The sequence below is a fragment of the Xiphophorus maculatus genome, chromosome 24 (assembly GCF_002775205.1).
Source record: "Xiphophorus maculatus strain JP 163 A chromosome 24, X_maculatus-5.0-male, whole genome shotgun sequence".
NCBI classification, from domain to species: Eukaryota; Metazoa; Chordata; class Actinopteri; order Cyprinodontiformes; family Poeciliidae; genus Xiphophorus; species Xiphophorus maculatus.
In genome coordinates, this window is record NC_036466.1 from 7,687,929 (window position 1) to 7,705,900 (window position 17,972).

At 37.9% G+C, this 17,972-nt stretch overlaps 1 protein-coding gene across 1 annotated transcript in view; it reads right to left on the reverse strand.

Annotated features, from left to right (window-relative positions):
• The window catches only part of LOC102234188 (FERM and PDZ domain-containing protein 4), a 38,833-nt gene that overhangs the window by 4,436 nt on the left and 16,425 nt on the right, over positions 1-17,972 (reverse strand). The window contains exons 2-15 of the mRNA XM_023329175.1: positions 14,594-14,716; positions 11,276-11,427; positions 10,381-10,483; positions 9,566-9,611; positions 7,555-7,659; positions 7,241-7,348; positions 6,447-6,578; positions 5,850-5,969; positions 5,327-5,463; positions 4,887-5,013; positions 3,205-3,294; positions 2,940-3,122; positions 2,705-2,843; positions 1,389-2,336 (exon numbers count right to left, since the gene is read on the reverse strand). Of these exons, the coding sequence (XP_023184943.1) occupies positions 1,389-2,336; positions 2,705-2,843; positions 2,940-3,122; positions 3,205-3,294; positions 4,887-5,013; positions 5,327-5,463; positions 5,850-5,969; positions 6,447-6,578; positions 7,241-7,348; positions 7,555-7,659; positions 9,566-9,611; positions 10,381-10,483; positions 11,276-11,427; positions 14,594-14,716 (2,513 nt within the window). The remainder of the gene's footprint in view (positions 1-1,388; positions 2,337-2,704; positions 2,844-2,939; positions 3,123-3,204; positions 3,295-4,886; positions 5,014-5,326; positions 5,464-5,849; positions 5,970-6,446; positions 6,579-7,240; positions 7,349-7,554; positions 7,660-9,565; positions 9,612-10,380; positions 10,484-11,275; positions 11,428-14,593; positions 14,717-17,972) is intronic.

A 17,972-nucleotide genomic window follows, 5' to 3' on the forward strand; every position in this document is an offset into this window, starting at 1 on the left:
TCAATGGTGTCTTGTGGATTCCCTGCCTCACCTCTCCATGCCAGGACAGCAATAAAATGGACTGTGTTGTAGATTTCAGTTAAGAAGTTAGGATTCAAAAATCACAAAAACTGTATTAATGTCATATTTTGATCAGCAATTTCAATGAAGTCAATTTCTTCAAGAATTTGACCTCAATATTTGTAAGAAGTGAGACATATGATTATTTTATCCTGTTGAAGATGTAGCGGTTGATGCTCCTTCATGTTTGTTACCTATATGTGCTTTGCTTTGTTTACATGTAACAATGCACAGCCTGGCATGAATTCATGACTCTATTTTGCTATCTGAATGTTGTTCATGTTTTTATGGATGAATTATGCTCATTTCCGTTATTCCAATTGGAAAAGTATGCAAGCTTACACACTCGCAAGTTTCAAATTGTTCAAGCAGAATAAATTAGAATTCCTAGGTTTCACTGTACAAACATAATGCAATGTTTCAACTGGAGAAAAAAAACATGCAGACACGTTTAATCTCATTTGTAATGCTTATTATCAATGCTGAATCTGTGAGGATTAGGATTAACTCTGTTTAGCGTATTGCTGTTGCTTTTCTCACTTATCAGCCTTATGCACTTTGTCTATGTTTGTCTGGAACACTTCATCTCTCCATTGACTACACACAGTTCAGAATGCTGCAGCTCTACGTTTTACCAGCACTAAACAGCATGAACACATCACTCCTATCCAGTCATCATTTCCTCTGTTCCCATCTCTTTCCGAATTGATTTAAAATTTGTACTATACCGTCTCCTTGCACTGATTAAATCAGAATGTACACACCATTCAACTAGGCAGTTTCTATGAGATCCAGACAGAAAAATAAAGGAGGCTGAAACTTTCAGGTGCTGTTTTCTGATTAGTGTAAGCACAACTCATACCAAAGATAATTAAACATCTATCTACCTTGACATGTAATTCCGACAGAGCAACAGATTTTTTTTTGGCTGCGTCTTTTTTTCTTTTTTATATATGCATTGTAAATTTGAACAGTTTTTTCTCTTTGCCTTGACGAGGTAAGCAAGCAAAAATGAAACTCTTTTTAGATTAAATTTCCAAGTAACCATATGTTCAACTTTGTTGAAAACTACTTTGCTTATTTGACCACAAGCTTCTAGCATGGAGCAGGACTAGTGCAACATCACAATAAAAGTATTCTGAGACAATGGCAACAAAAGGTTTGCAGAAAATATTTTAAGTGCAGGTGCAGACTAATCACTGTGCAGAAGAGATCAAATGACAAACTCAGAACACTGAATCATGCCGATTATGTTTTGCCTAAAAAATTAATATTGAATAGCAGTGGAATCCACAGTGATCAAACAATGTTGTGATTTTAACACACACCTGTGTTGTTGCTGCTTGGAGGTGGACGAGGAGGTCTCTGTTCGGAGACTGATAGATGCTCCAGTGCTTGTAGAGAATCCATGACTGCATTCTCTAACCTACTCTCCCCTCCGCTGCTTCCTTCTTCCTCTCCGTGAGTCGGTACAGCATCGATTAGCGATACAGGAATGTCGTCATTATCGCATGTGCTTAGAGGCCGTCCCTCTGGGGCCACGTCCTCGTCTATGCTGTCCCGAAAGCCCGGCGGCGGCGCTGCAATTGCGAGGTTGAGGGTCTGTAGCAGAGTATCGTCCTCGTCTTCGTTGACGCCGTCGTCTCCTTCGGGAGGCGGCAGCGACGTGAGATCGATGATATCATCTGTGGACCCAGAGAGAGTGAGAAAAGTAGCTTTGCCAGCTGCTGTGGGCAACCGCGCACCCTGGTTGCCACAGTCGTCTCCACCTTCCCTGTTGTCACCCACTGGAGTCCCCCCCGTGGAGTCTTCCTCGCAGGAAGCATCCTCATCATCCTCTGCGTCGTCTGTCGTGTCTCGATAGAACAAGTCCCTCAGCACGGGCTCTTCACCGCCTTCCTCAGTTATGATGTTGCTGTAGACGTGCGTAAGCTCATTGAACTGAAAGGGCTCCGAAGACTCTGGGCTCTCTAGTACTATGTCATAGTTCCTGGGTCTGTTCAAGGGCGGGTTACCTCCAAAAATAAATGAAACTTTGGCGCTTCGAGGTGAGTCTTGGGTTTTGTGTCTGGTGGGTGGAGGAAGGGGAGGGGGCAACGGACTTCTTCTTGTCCCGTGGTCACCATCCAGGTTTTGTGGTTCATGGAAGTAAGGAGAAATGCTGTTTTCCCTCTGCCCATTGTCTGAATAGTCTCTGTTGTAGACCTCCCCCTGTGACGGCGCTTCATTTTCCCCTAAAGATGTGCTGTACGGCCACTCTAGGACACGATCTTGACCTGCAGCAAGCAAGCAAATATTACTTTGTGTTTCACATTTCATTTTGATTAAACTTAAAACAGCTATCCCTTTCAGTGCTTTTACTTTTGGATGTTTAAGGTTTTATGCTTCTCAGTAGAAACATCAATTTTTAAGTTGTTTAATCTCACCGTGCATATCATTTCTCAAGACTGTAAGAGCAAGAGTTTTTAATAATTTTATGTGAAATATTTAGCAAGAAAATCCAACATCTGAACATAAAGTTTACAATAAATATGCAACAGATTAATGTGCTTCCTCGGAACAATTATTACCAAATAGTTAGTACATGCAGTTTTGATAGGACTGCAATAAATCTGCAAAAGTAATTAAAACAATGATGACTCACCAGTGTCATCTTCTGCTATGTTATTGCAGTGGGCCATGTTGAAAATAGATCTCCTGGAGTCCACTAGGAGGCGGTAGTAGCCCGCTGTCAGGCAAGCGAGGTTCATTGCATCACTGGACTCCATGATCAGTGTGATAGGCTGAGAAAACAGAGAGACAGGCAGAGGGTGAGGTGTATTAAATGATCAATAAAGAAAGACAATCCAGAAAATGTAAGGAGAGACGATCACACTTACTCTTACGTCCAGGACGTGAAGCTCCAGCCGGACGTTCGCCTCGTCTTCTGTAAGAATCTCAATGCGGTTGACGTGGCTGAAGTCGGCCAAGAGGGCCACAAGGTTGGTCCGAGCGTTGATGACGTGACTGATCCCGTATCGGGGGCCCACTAACAGCATCACCTCCGTCTGTTTCTCGCCTTGCTGCAGCCAGAAGGAAAGAAAACAATATAAAGAGGTTCCTACAAACAAATTCTGAAGGCAAGGGTTTTGACAAACGTCTTACCAAAAGTATTGATTTGAACTCTCTTCCTCCATACAGTTTGAGTTCACTGATGTACCTCAGGTAATGCACCTTGGCCTGCAATGCAGTTAGCTGTAAAGATAGAAGAGAGATACAAAGGTAATTACTCAGAAATAAAATCACTTCAATCTGAGGAGACGCATTAGAGGCTTCTAGAGGATGTAAAGCACGATAGAGCCATTTTGATGTGGACCACCGAGTTTCCATTATATACCATCATATCAGTTAAATCTGATCCACTGCAGTGCTCTTTATCTCTCACTTGTGTATGAAAGAACTCCGCCATGAACGGGGTTTCTACACATTTTCCCATATATTTCCAAACATTTATATTTTTTATGTTGTTTTAATGACATTCTGGAGACTTGAGCACAAAATAATGAACCTTGATTTGCTTGAATAGTGAGCAGGTCTGATTATCTATAGATTCCACAAATCATGTGGCATGTCTTCAAACAACTGGACTTGTCTGTTTATTTGTTTTTTTTGAAGCACAGTTAGTGAGAAGTAACATCTTTATCTCATTTGTACAAAGTTTAAAAAACCGCAAGTCCAGATTAACCTTATTTTAAAGCTTTGCATAGGGTTAAAAAAAACATAGAAATTGTCCTTTTTGATTACTGAATGAGCATGCATTAGGTCAAATTAAAGTTGAAATGTAAACCAATTTAACACCATCCATTTATGATTGGTTTCAAGAATAGCAATGATTTTTGCTATTCTTTCAGTCTGCAAAATCAAATTTATGCTTAATTTTATAGGACTTCTACATATGTTTTCACATAAACCCCCCAAACTTTAATAGACAACTTTCCAGAGTTCTCAGCACTTTACATTTACTTTTGAATATAAAATACTCAAGGTCACAATGAATTTGGATTCGACGGTTCTACTGTGTACAAGTTTTAAAATGTGGAATCTCGAAAAAAAAATAGGCAGAAAGGAAAGACGAAGGGGGTAGGAAATGAGAAGAAATGAGCGAAGCAAATGAAGGAAAAATATAGGGAATGAAGGGAGGTAGTACAGAATGATGAATGTAAGGATACAAAGGCAAAAAGAAGCTAGAAATAAAGGTGTGAGACAAGGAAAGAAAGGAAGGGAAGATATTAGAAGTACAGAGAAAGGAAATGGCACAATAAAGGGAGGAAAAAAGGGAAGAAAGGGACTTTCTAGTTGCTTATTGTTAGCTTAGGGATGAACCGCATTGCTATATCCTAACTGGTAAGTAGCTAGAACTATATAGTGGCATAATATTTAAAAATACATAGCTTCATTGAGTTGATAAACTGTACTGGCCAAAGTCACCATGAATGTTGCAGACAAGACCAGCTGGAGTCTCAGAAAGTGCTGAAAAGTTCATCCTAGGTCGGATGAGCCGCTCCTAACCGGGACATGTGTGTGTGAATATGAATACCTCATTATGCACAGACTCTGACAATGCATGTTCCTTGTTTTCCAAATTAGCATTCAAGGTCTAGCTTGGCAGAAGGTCTTGGGTTGACCAGGGTGAGAACCTTTGCAAGGAGGAGTATGGCAGCTAAGCTATTTTGGGGTATTGCGTCAGAAATCAGAGTCATAGTGTGTTTTCAAGCATATGGGGGTGTGCGTGGGTGTGTGTTGGAAGCTAATAACAAGGGCAAAGAAAGACAAAGGGAACTAGTTACTTTTTTCCCCGGAGGCACAAGGTTCTGGTTGGTTTTGAGAATGTGCGTCAGAGCCTTCTTGATGTTTTTCTCCTTCATGCTGGACAGCACAGTTGGAGGCAGGAACAGCGACAAGCCCCATTCCTTTCTGTTGAGAGAAGATTGATTTTTAACATAAAGCCACGCTTGGAAAACAAAGTCTTTCCCCCGGAACTAGGTTAAAACAGTTGCAGCAGACAGCCGGAGAAGGGATTTACTGACAAACTGGCTGTCAGGGAGAGAAAAAACAACAACATTGGACTGACTCTCTAAGGAGAACAGCTTTTTCCTCTACTGGTTATAAACTTAGAAAGAGACTCCTTTTGCTCTGAGAACATATTTCAAAGTTCTAACTCTCAACAGGGTGTCCTTATTAACTAATGGATCTTGACAGGAATGTCAAACACACATTTTGAACTCACTGGATATATTTTAGTGAAACTTTCTGACTCTGTCTGGCCGTCATGGACAGTATGTACATCTGCAGGGCGGCCAGTCGCAGCGCGGCATCATACTTGAGCTCCGGGCCGAAGCGCTCCAAGACCACATCGTTACAACACTGGAAGCAAAATGGTGCAAGAGTTTGTTGGAGGACGTTGGAGAACAAACAGCACCATGAAGACAAAGGAACAGGGAGGGAAAAACACTATTCCAACTGTGAAACCTGTTGTGTCATTATGCTGTGGGAATTTTTACAACAGATTTCCATAAAAATAATAATGAATAAACTTTATAAAATCATGTCTCCTTTTTTACAACCATAAACTAGTTTGTGTTGGTTTATAAACCCCCACAAGATTAAGCTCAATTTTCTCAACATTAATCGTCTAATTCTGTTACCTATCACCAGTTTCTATCTGGTACCAAATAGTTTAGATATGTGGTCATTTAAAGACAGTTTTACTGATTTAAATTTAAGTTTTTGGTCCTCCCACAGCAGCTTACTTGAACATAGAGGTATTCAAACGCCACAGCGTCCCGGCGGAGCAGCTCCACTGGGTCCCTGGGCATGAAGCTGATTCGAAAGAAACACTTCATTCTGTTAGAACCGGGCCTCTGGGTCACCTGGGTTTGTCAGAATTGGTAAACAAAGGAAAAAGGTGATTATTTTTGAAAAAAAAAAAAAAAAAAAGTATAGCATTTTTTCATAGGATACTAAGAGCAATGCTTTTGGCTAGATCAGGATCTTAGTTATGTGATCAGTTTGAATAGGTTATCAGCTTTGTCAGAGAATAATGACCCTTAAATACTGCTTTAGCAGAACATTAGCTCTGAACAGTGTGGCATGAATATTAAAATTGTCCTCCTGTCATCTAGCCACCTCATTAGAAAGTAGCGGTCAACAAGAATTGGCGTGTGCCATGTGCTGCTTGTGTGTGCAAGAGCATGAGGGAGAGAGAGGGGTAATGCAAACTGTCACCCCTGCTGTGTCAGAGCTGATAAATTGCACCCGGGTCTAAGTACTGTCTGAATACTGAGCAGTTATGTGAGTGTGTGTTGGACAGAAAAGGGCACGACGAGGGAAAACAAAACGCCTCTGACCTGAGTAAGCGTCTCCTGCTCGTGCAGGAGAAGCAGTTTGCTTCCAGAGCCTTCAGTCCTCTCCTCCAACACCAGGGAGAAGTGCTCAATGCAGCGGATCGACAGCTTCTCCTGCAGGGTCAGAATCACTTCCTGGAAAAACAGGAGAAAAACAAATGGAACAGCGAAACAATTTTATCTCTTTCTGTTCCAGTTACCAGACCATCAAAAAGAATGTAAAGAATACTTTTACCAACTAAAATCAGTACAGACTCAAAGACAAAAATAGTTTCGCCTTCGCAAAGCTTTTCCAGATATTTCATGCAACACATTAGGTTAAAACAATGCCAAACCACTCTATAAAAATTAGTTATACAACATGAGCAAAGGTTTTTTTTTTGTCTTATCCATAAAAAGATAATACACCCTAAACTGCACAGATCTTCACAATCTGTGAAACATTAGCTGAAGCGTTGTTGATCACGCAAGTATCAAACTTTGCACAAATATGTCCACCAGTTATAAGTAAGACATCTTGAACTCACCCAATAATTTATTAGAAAGAAAAAGTCATCTACAACAGTGAAAAATAAATAAATTGTGTGGATAAAATGAGTTTTGTAAAGCAGGATGCATCTTAAAGAGCCTTTTTTTCTGATTTTGTCAGGGTTTTTCATTTTGGCTGCAGGGTTTCAAAGGTGACTGGATTTTGTATTCTCTGCAAGCGTGGGCTCTGAATGATTCTCCCTCGGTAAATAAAGATGCAGGAGCTAATTTTCTCAAGCCTGCCCCAAAGACACGGCGAAGACATGCACCTTGATGGAGGTACTGCTGTCGAAACGAAATGACTTTGTCTGCCCGTTTTCCAGGTAGACCTTCAGGACATTTGGCATGAACAGGAGAGAGTTGTCCTTCACCGGATTCTGCAAAGAAGGAATATCATCAGTGTGCTTTTTTAATCTGCGGCAATGTAGTCCATTTAATATGTGAAAGGAATTAATTTAGTGATTGTCTTATCCATTTTGCATTCAGCAAACTGTCTGTCTTAGGCGGAAACCATCTGGCATTGCCTATATAGGTCATGCATAAGCATGTGTTTATTTGTGTGTGTGCATGGTGTGGTACTGACCGGGACCTGGCCGTTTATAATGACCTCCTCAGCAAAGCGCACTTTGACCGGATTGGACTTGAGCATGGCTTTTTTGGCTGCACTGATGAACGCTGATTTAGGAGACTAACAGACAGTTGTCCAAAAAGAGAGAGAAAGAGAGAAATGAAGAATAGCATTTTTGTTTTTAAGTATTTCAAAATTCCAGCAAACAGCCTTTTAACCTGAAATTATTTTCACAATACTGGCTTCAGAATTAAATAGATGGATGAAGAACAGGACAAGAAGTAAAAAAAAGCAATCTATTCCTAATCTGAAGAATTAGAGTTGCCCCTATGAATCAACGGTGACCGGAATCAGTCAATTTTCTGATTGATCCTGACCGGTGACCATCTGGCCAGAGCCTCATAAATCTGACCTTTTATCGATCAGTGAATGCACCGTACCTAAGCACCAACATTTCCCTCTGACAGAAACACCGAATAAGTGAAAGTTGTTACTGTAAGAAGAAGACTCTCTACTCAGAGTCAGTGAGGTGTTTAAAAATGAAAATGTATTTTCTGCTTCATTCCGGGAGCTATCTGTATTTCATTCAAGCTGCGCAAGAGTGAGAGAGAGCAAGACTTCAGCAGACAATAGGAAGGTTAAATCTAACAAAGTTTCACAATTTTATTCTTCAAGATTCAAAATCTACACATCATGGAGTGTGCTGTGATTTTTGATTTGGCAGCCTTCTGTTGTTTTTTGTGTTACTGCAATGATCTCTAATGTCTATGGAGAACATATGTACAAAACAAGATGATAAGGTGACAGTTTACATTGTCAACTCTGTCGTTGTTGATTGTTGTTTTTATACCTGGTCCTAGAGTTTTGAAAGTTAAATTTGTTTCTACAATTTGAAGTTTCACAAAATGTTCCGCTCAGAAAACAAACTCTGTTATGCAACTCTATGAATTATTCTTTCAATTTTTAGCAAATTGAAAATATTTTCTTAAAAAATATTTAACAGACTGTTAATGGTTTGTAGGAAAGACCATTAACAGTTTTAGTCCAAACTTTTTTTAAAAAATAGCATGTTAAACTTAAATTCCAAGTTACCTATAAAGTTGCCATACAATGCTCTGAGGGTATTTCTCTTTTAAATTAAAGGTTCCTGTCAAACACAGAGATGCCCTTCATATAAAAGCCTTTTCTGATTTTTCTGCAGCCACTGTCTGCTTCTCCATTTCCCCTCTGACAAAAATTTAAGCGGAAAGTTAAGGGTTTTTAAAGTGAGGTTCTATTAAAAGGATTACAATGGTTGTATCTTTCCTACATTACACGACTCTCTTGGCATCTTAATTTAGAATAAATTTCTATTAACTGGTCCTGGATGCTGAAGCTAATTGCTTGTTTGAATGGGGCCAAGACCAAAGTGGACTTCTACAAACTGAAAACAGCTCCTACATCAAAAACGTCAAAGTAGTTCATTACATTGCTACGTTATTGTGACCCATGAGAGGAGATATTAGGACTATTTACACAGAAAATTGAGGCAGGAGGTTGCGCATCATCAATAATCTTCCTGTCAGAAACTTGCAAGCAGTGTATAAAAACAATGAAAAGGCAGTAAGTAGAAACTCTAAGGTAGTTTTGACTTTAGTAATTTTTCGTTATTTACCACATATTTACTCTGATAGGAAACAATACACATTAATTATTTTTAGTACTTGTTTCATACAGGAAGATTATTGATGATGCACTGGATTCTACATTCATTTCCCATGTAAATAATCAAACTTTCGTTGTAATCAAATAGTTAATGCACACAGGAATTAATTGTAATTAAAAGTGTATATGTGGAATTGTAGCTGTAGAATCTCTAAAAACAAATAAATTGACTTTACTGGACTAAATTGCCCAGTTTGGGTTTGGCAGTTATTAATGTGCATCTCAAGTACGCTTTTTTATTTTTATTTTTGCAGAAAACATCATTTGCTTGAAAGCATCAGTTACTATGAAAACAGATGATAAATCCTCTGTGTCTACTCACTGGATATGGCTGAACAACAGTCAGCATGATGGACTCTTTGCAGCTCCTGCAGCCAGCACACGGGGAAACAAGCAAGTCAATTAAATCACGACAGAACAAATCACCAAGAAACGACGACAGCCTACAACAGGAAGAATATGATTAGCTCGGTTGAGGTGGAATAAAACGCCTCTGGCAAAGGCCGAACTGCTGCTGTTCAAACCAGAGGCTGTCAACCGCGCAATCATTAATCTTTCATTTTAATTTGAAAGGCAGAAATGCAAAAGTAATTTTTGTGAAACAGGGTTTTGAGTCAGGGTAAGCTGAGTGCCCTAAATTCTCAGTGTTATTTCTACTTAACAGCACTGCAATAAGAACGAAGCAGATGAGTGGAAAGCGTTGCTAATACACTGCAAGAATTTCTCTGGAGCGACACTAATAAGTGTCTTAATGAAAATTTTATGATTACGAGTTTAATCAGATAAAAACTTTTTGTTGCAGCGATAAATCCTGAAATGATTCAGTTTGGTTTATATTGTGCAACTTCACAAGACAAAGTCATTCCACTAGTTAGTTATTTCGTCAGATCTAGATCCAGTTATGTAAAGTCAAACTAAATCGAAGATACGATGCCTTCGAGTTATTTATTTTAAATTCCTCCATCCTTAGCAAGTATGTGGGGCCAGTAGAAAGGAACCACCTCCTTTTAGCAGAAAGAAACTCAAATGTCAAACATTCACAAAACAAAGGATACATATAACGTTTTACATGCCACTGTTTAGTATCAAAAGAGTAGTCATTCGAATATTTATGTCCAAAGCCATCTGGGCGTCTACCTGACGAGATCGATGACTCGTTCCCTGGGGGCTGAGCTGACTGGTTCATCGTTGATCATGATAATCTCGTCGCCCGGCAGCAGCTTCCCTTCAGATGGACCACCTGCACGCAGAAAAACATTGAATCGAGCCATATAGCTGATTAAAGTGCCCCTGTTGGAGATGCAGCTGAGGAGATTAGATTTGAATGTGATGAACAGAACTAACGAGAAAGTGTGTACATACACTTAACAAAATGATTCAGTGAAAATATTTTACTTACGTTAAATTTAATACTTGGTCTTTGTCTTAATAATTTTTCTTGCAAATATGAAAAATTTCATTTTGAAACTGTCTTTGTTTCAGGAACCCAAATTTATTAAGGTTAACAGTTCAGATAGGCTAGCTGTTGTGGTTGTAGAACAAAACCTAAAAAAATAATAATACGGCTAACTTTTTGTCGCACCAATAGTTCCATTTATCTCTTGAGTATTAATTATTTAGAATAATATTGATTTTTTCTTTACAAAGCCCAGTTTTATAGAACAAAATATGCTACCATTGACATTGAAGCCCTTGGAAGAATCAGTAAAAAGTTCCAAGTTGGTGAAGCATGTGTTAGCTTGTTAGCTAGCTAACTAGCTGCCATGTGCACATTGAGAGATGAACTCTTACACTTAGCTTTACAAAACATAATCACTTTAATTATAATTTTTTTGTCACATGTGCTTATCTTTTAACACATAAGTCTTAAAAGATAAGTGAGAATCTGAATTTTGCAATCAACCAATCAGCTAACACTTATAGAAAGTGAGGAGACACAAACCCATTAGTTATTTCTACTTGTATTCTTGCAAGGCAATAAATTGAGATTACATTTCACAAACAGATTTTCATGTGTGATTCTTACACTGACCTGGTGTGACAGAACGGACCACTACGGGTTTCTCACTACCAGCCACAAACCCGAAGCCCAGGACCGGGTCCCGTCTCATCTCCACCAGACGAGGGGCAGGAGGGAGGCCATCCAGGTGGACCTCCTCCAGGGAGCTGCTCTGGGACCCTTGGCTAGAAAACGCAAAGCAGAAGGAAAAAAATATATATCAGCAAAATCAAAGTGACTTAAAATGACTCAGGATACATTTTCACTTTCAAATGACATTGGGGTTAATAGGCAAGATGGCAGCTATTGGGATACAGCCTCCCCAGCTGATTGGAGGAGGCTCAGTTAAAGAACATGTTCTACATCAGGCACATTAGCGAAAGATTAATGAATTAATCTCCAAAAAAGGAATAGTTTTAACACAAAGAGAGAATAATAAAATTACAATGTAGGACTTGAGCGGTTACATTAGGTGTTCGTAAATCACATCTTTGGCTCACAAGCAGAGCATTTTAAGCCAAAAGGCCATTTTGCCTCCTGCATTCATAAAACCTCCAGATTTGTGATCTGGAACCAATTTGCCTCCTAAAGGCATATAAAATTCTGCAGAATGGGGCGATTAAAAGTGCTCTGATTACTCAATCAGGTCACTATAATTCATGCTCAAACTGGAACAAACTCATATATGTCTGTTTTATATTCTGTAAAGGTGTTAACGTCAACATTATAGCAAAGGTTGATTCTAGATGGTTCTACTCCTGTCACTAAGTTACAAACTTATGCAAAATAAAATATTTTAAAAGTTAATATGTATAGATAGAGGCTGTTGAATGTGGAGTTATGGGACTTTTGCACCAAGAAGTGATAATAAGCCAAAGTTTAAGAGTTGAAGGATTTTGTCATTTTCTGCCTGGGTTTTTTCTCACTAAGTCGGATTTCTACGGTTATTTTAAAACTCTTTCTGGACATCCTCAAGAACAAAATGTAACAAAAACGTATTTGCAATTTGAGCTAACAAATCAGATAAATAGGTAAAGGAGTAAATTATTAAGTTATTTCTAAAGAATTTTACACTTCTACTTGACAAAATTTGACGAAAAGAGCGAGCTTTGTTTTAATTGGACTCTTACAACAGCATTTCCTTACAGTAAGCTAAAAGTTGATCACAGAAGATTACATTAACTCACTGGTTTTCTAAGTGGGTATGAATTGGTTACAAACTGGCACATGGTCAGTATGAAATGTCCTGAACAGAGTTCACAATAAGGAAATTAGTTATTGTTGGTCCTTACAGTTGCAATTATGTCATCTTGTAATTAGAATAATCTGCCATATTCAGGTAACTAACAGACGTTGAGAGGATTGGTGCTTCGATAAAGACACTAAATATGAATATAAAACATCAAAATATGCTTACAAGACTTACATTAATCTTAGTTTTAAATAGACAATTTTTAATCAAAACGTGAGAAGAAAAACATTTTGTGTTGTGAAAGACAAAATGAAGCAAATATGGAAATGCTATATTTAAGTTACTATATTGTTTCAGTATCTCTTTCTAAAAACACAAAACAAGATAAATCACATGTTTAAGTAACTTCCTAGGGTAAATTTTGTTTGCGTAGTTACCTCTCTTTCATCTTGGTGGATCTCAAATATCCTGAGGCAGTTCGTTTTTCAGTTCAATGCGTAGGGGAATAAAGCAATAAAAGTGATGCATGGCCAGAAAAAGCAACTGAGGCACTTCAAGCTTCACAAAAGTGGCGGCCTTATATTTTTGTATTTTACTTGCAATATGCCACCATTTGTCTCTTGCACAACTTTTAAAACAAGTTGAATCAGATAAAGATTCACATTTCCCTGTTCCTTTCCTGAATTGCAAGTCATTGCAGTCACCTTTGAGGAATCACTAAAATGCAAATGCATCATTTAATTGCACATTTGGTCCCAAGCCTGAAATGTCTGTCTGAACGACACTGAGCACGCGGAATGTAGGTTATTGAACGGGTGATGCACAGTTTAAGTGGAGGTAACTCACTCTCAGTGCCTCTAAATCATTTCCCTCCTCTTACCTTTTTATGGCTTAGAAACCTCCCTTGGCAGTCTTTGAATTTGTTATTGTAGGCTTTTATTTTGATAAGTATGACCATATAACTTTGCTGCGTAAAAACTGAAAGGACCTTAACTTAAAATACACCCTCAAGAACAAACATGGTCCAACACCATGACTTTCATCCACATCAAGCTGTAGGACAAAACTGCAAACTAATTCTGAATAAAATCAATTGAGAATTAAAAACTGATTTAATCTGTCAAGACCGAAGCAGAGCAGCCCCACAAGAACCAAAAACACACTGACTTCTATAACAAAACCCTTCTTATCAAAACGATAACAGCAAAAATCAAATATTATAATCTGCAGCAAAAAAGGATAAATTTAGATGTTAATGGAATTCGAGAAAATGACAAGTTCAACACGCCACCAAAGTTATTTTTTTGAGACATGATGTCCCCTAAGCCATGACATAAAGCCACACAGCCTATACTTCATGCAAACCTCTGCCGCCTAATTGTTATAAATGCAACACAGGATGAGGTTTTCACATCTCATATTAAAATGTTCCGTCAAACTTGAGCTTTTGCTAAAAATAACAATTGAGCATACATTTGGTATTATGTGGTGATAATATGGGGAACAACAAAGGCAAGAAGAGCAAGAAATCATGCAAAGTAACGAAACAAAAAGACAAATTTTAAATGTCTATGAAGTATATGTAATGGCAATTGTTTTCATAGTGTGAGAAATCTATCCCAAAAATTACAAGTCTGAAATCTAAATTTAGCTGGGCTTTTTGTGCTCAAGTTCTGCCTGCCAGGATGTCCAAAGTGCGGCCCAGGGGCTATAAGCAGCCCTTAAAAAGATTTTGTACGGCCATGAGGCACAATTCAAGAACAGTACACATTTTTTGTCGACCAACACAGGCAGTTGATGCAAATGGAAAACATTTTGATTTTTTTTTATTTTTTTTAAATATATTTTTCTGTTCTTATAGAACTCGATAAACCCCAAAAGGTTAGGAAACTGTACCTGTAGCTTTCTTTTAATAATGAAAACCTTTCTTTTTTTTTATAATGATGTACAGCTCCCTTTTCAACACAAGATTATTCTCTTCAGTTTGTTTTTCTGAAAAAGAAAAAACAAGGTTTCTAAAATTGGAAAAATGAGCAAAAATCAAAATTCTTTGCAGTCTTAATTTGAGGGGGGAAATAGAAGCAATCAAATTTGGGCTATTTAATGAGTTTGTGATGTGAAACTGAGCAGTTGTGATACATGATTAAGATGGAGCATACTTGGTAAAGAAGTCCCGTCCATCTCTGGTGTTGTTCATGCTGTCCCAACTGTAAGGGGGCCCCTGAAGCCCTCCCCAGGAGCCCAGGCCGGGTGGGGGCCAGCCTGACGTTTTATTCCTATGGCTACAAGAAGAAGCAAAGAAAAAACAAATGATAACTGTACACAAAACATGCCAATAAACTAAGTAAAAAAAAAAAGACCAGAAACCATGAAGAGATGATTCAATGTATATTTGTGAGACCAAAACTAATCAACAATGAACTATTTCTCTTTTGTTTGACCCTTATTGGATCAACTTTTGTACAAAGTTCCCAATTTCAATTTTCATAGTTTTCACGACTCAAACTGCAATCAGGTTTAGTTCAAATATGGAAGTTTTATTGGGAAGCATGTGCCTAACTAGGTTTTAGTATCAAATCAGATGAAACTTAAATCTACACAACTCAAATTTTCCTACATTCAATGCAAATCTGTTAAAGCATATTAGTGATCCATAGCACTACGGCTGTAAAAACGGCAATAAAGTATGAATGTCAACACAGGTAAAAATAGATGGAAAAAAAAAGAAGGAAGAACGAACTACATCTCAAATAGTCATATAAAGTTAAAATTTAATAATCTTCCTTTTTAGGCCCTAGAAGTCAACTGGTTCTTTGAATGTGTGTATTCCAATTACCATACACATTCATTAAATGCTGCTTTCAACAATTTTTTTATTTTTTTATTTTGGGGGGATTTGAATGTGTGGCGAAGGAATTCAAGACCATTTATGCTGTGAAAAAAAAATCAAACCCTTATTAGAGTTGCATTGATCAATAGGATACAGATCAGAATCTAACAGTTTTCCCTTCATGACCAGTTTTGATGGATTCATTAAATGAATCAACTATTTTCCATCTCTAAACCTATGAACCATAGTTTGTACTTTTACCAAAAATGCAACTTTGTTAGATTCCATCTTATCACAGAAATTGCCGCAAATTATGAATGAATGGAAATCAGTTCTGGCCTAGGAAAGCAACAAGCACTGTCAAAAGTTAATTATTCCGGTATATGTTCAGGAAAAATTGTAAAACTGGCTTTAAACTGAATGTTCAGTTTGTTAAAAATCAAACTATTGTTATTATTTTATCCTCAGCCAATTTATTAATCATTGGAAAGGGTATAATTAAGAGTGTTTGGCTTGAAAATATGGATTTAAATCATTGGATTAAAAACAAAGGTGAGAAACTCTTATTACAGCTTTATTGTAAAAACACTTGAGTCACATGCTAGGGCTAAAATGATATAGTTATACATTTATATTTAACTTGTTTAAAGCATTAAATAAGAAAATGTTTAAGTATTTTGTCAGAATTCATACAGATTTTAAAATAAAACTTGTGGAATCCCTTGTAAAAGCCAGTTTAAAATCCCAGTCTAAGTAGGTCAAGGGGTTAAATTCACCCAGCTTTGAATCAATATACATTAAAAGACGTCATTTAAAATTCAATTAATGTAAACAAGTCTATTGTCTTTCACAAATGGATGGACTTTTTATGTTTCAGGTCATAAAATACGGAATAATGTTCAGAATCCCTAATATTTCTCCATTTTTATCCACGCCTGGAAAATTCTTACATCAAATTCCACACTTATTAAGGCTGCGCTGGAACACGGTTTGATTTACAACAAAAACAAACATTAAAACATTTTCTGCGGTGGGATCTTCTTGTTTCAGAAAACCAAAAGTTACTGTGCGACACTCCGGTTCAGAATGCACTCAGTCCAATTACTGCGACTCCTCGTCTCTCTGTGTGGCTTAGGTCTGCTTAGTGTAATCGACCACAGTCAAACAACTGCTCATTGATTGTGTAGCTTGGCAATCAATGGCTGCGAATACGAGCGCCGCCGTTGCTGTCGCACACCAGAATTATACGAGCGAAGCGAGGGAGAGAAAAGTCCTTAAGTGACAGCTGACTCGCTTATTGCAGATTATACTAACAACGTTGGTGATGGAGAACAAGAGGAGACGGAAGAAAAACCTGATATATAAATAATTCTCATGGGACAAAAATGCTGAAGAAATAAAAATAAATGTTTTCTATATATTCTGAAATCAGTAGTCAAGGAAAACAAACATGCATGTGGAGAAACTCTTAGAATAAATAAAAATGCCTACTATATAAGAACATCGTCACCGTAAGAATCCAGATGATTGATTCCCACACTGTGCTGTCGATGGGTTGGATACATCTTTCTGTCAGGCCATTGCTTACAGTGGTAGGAAAATAAAATCCAGAACAAAAACAAAATACAAGTCTTCTTGCATGCTAAGCCTGATAAAATTGGGACAAAAATGTAAAAATTCTGCTACCGGTTGTGTATGAAAACAGTGATATTCCAACGCATCCATCAGTAAAAGGCAATAAAAAAGCCAGGAATCAGGGCATTCCTAAAAGCACCACTTTTGGGCTTCTTTTTCATTCTGTTTCAATCCGTGGATTTCTCTTGGAAGCTTGCGTTTCTGCTCATCTTAAGCGATCCGAATGAAAAAACGAGTGGGAAAAAAGCCCACAACGGATCCACCGCTACCACTGCCGAATCCCAATCAGAGGCTCTCGTCTTCGACGTATCCAGTGGCCGTGGTGTTAACGGTGATGCAGATCCCTTGTGTGCGGCCAGACATTCATCTGTATTTGTCATTGTGCTGCTGCTCAGAGCAGCTTTGGTCCAAACTGAACTAAACTGCTGCGGCCTTGCCTCCTTTATCCCATAATCCCTCTCATCACAGAGAATACAAATCCACGCTGTGTGTGTGTGTGAGTATTTTAGCGTGTGAGTCTATCCAGCTGTGTGTATTTGTGTCTATATTCTGAACATATAAATAAAACACTTAAAGATTTACCACAAAATATGTCGTCAGCATTAAGTAGTGTTTGCTTGCACCTGTATGAACCTCCTTATTTAAAGAACATAAAACGCAAACATGTTCACTGTTTGTGCTTGATAACTCATATGAAACATGATAAAATTGAAAAGACATGCATATACAGTTATAATGAGTGACATGATATCAAACTATTGTGGTTTTAGGTCAACATGTCTTTGCTAAATGCTAGAATAATAAAAGAGATATTTTTTAAAGCCTTCTTCAAAGTCCAGAGTTTAAGCAATGTGTGACAGTTCAGACGTTGAGTGTCATGAGTTTGAAAGTTTCAAGTGTAAAGAACTCGCACTCCATCAAGCTGCTGTAAAAAGCTTGTGAAAAATACAACTTGTGCAGTCCAAAGGGTATTTCTACCCAATACTAACAAAAAGTTTGCAAACTTCTGAACTTGAAGAAATAAACAAAAAGGTAAAATATTCTGAGAAATAAGAATTTCTACAAATCTCAAC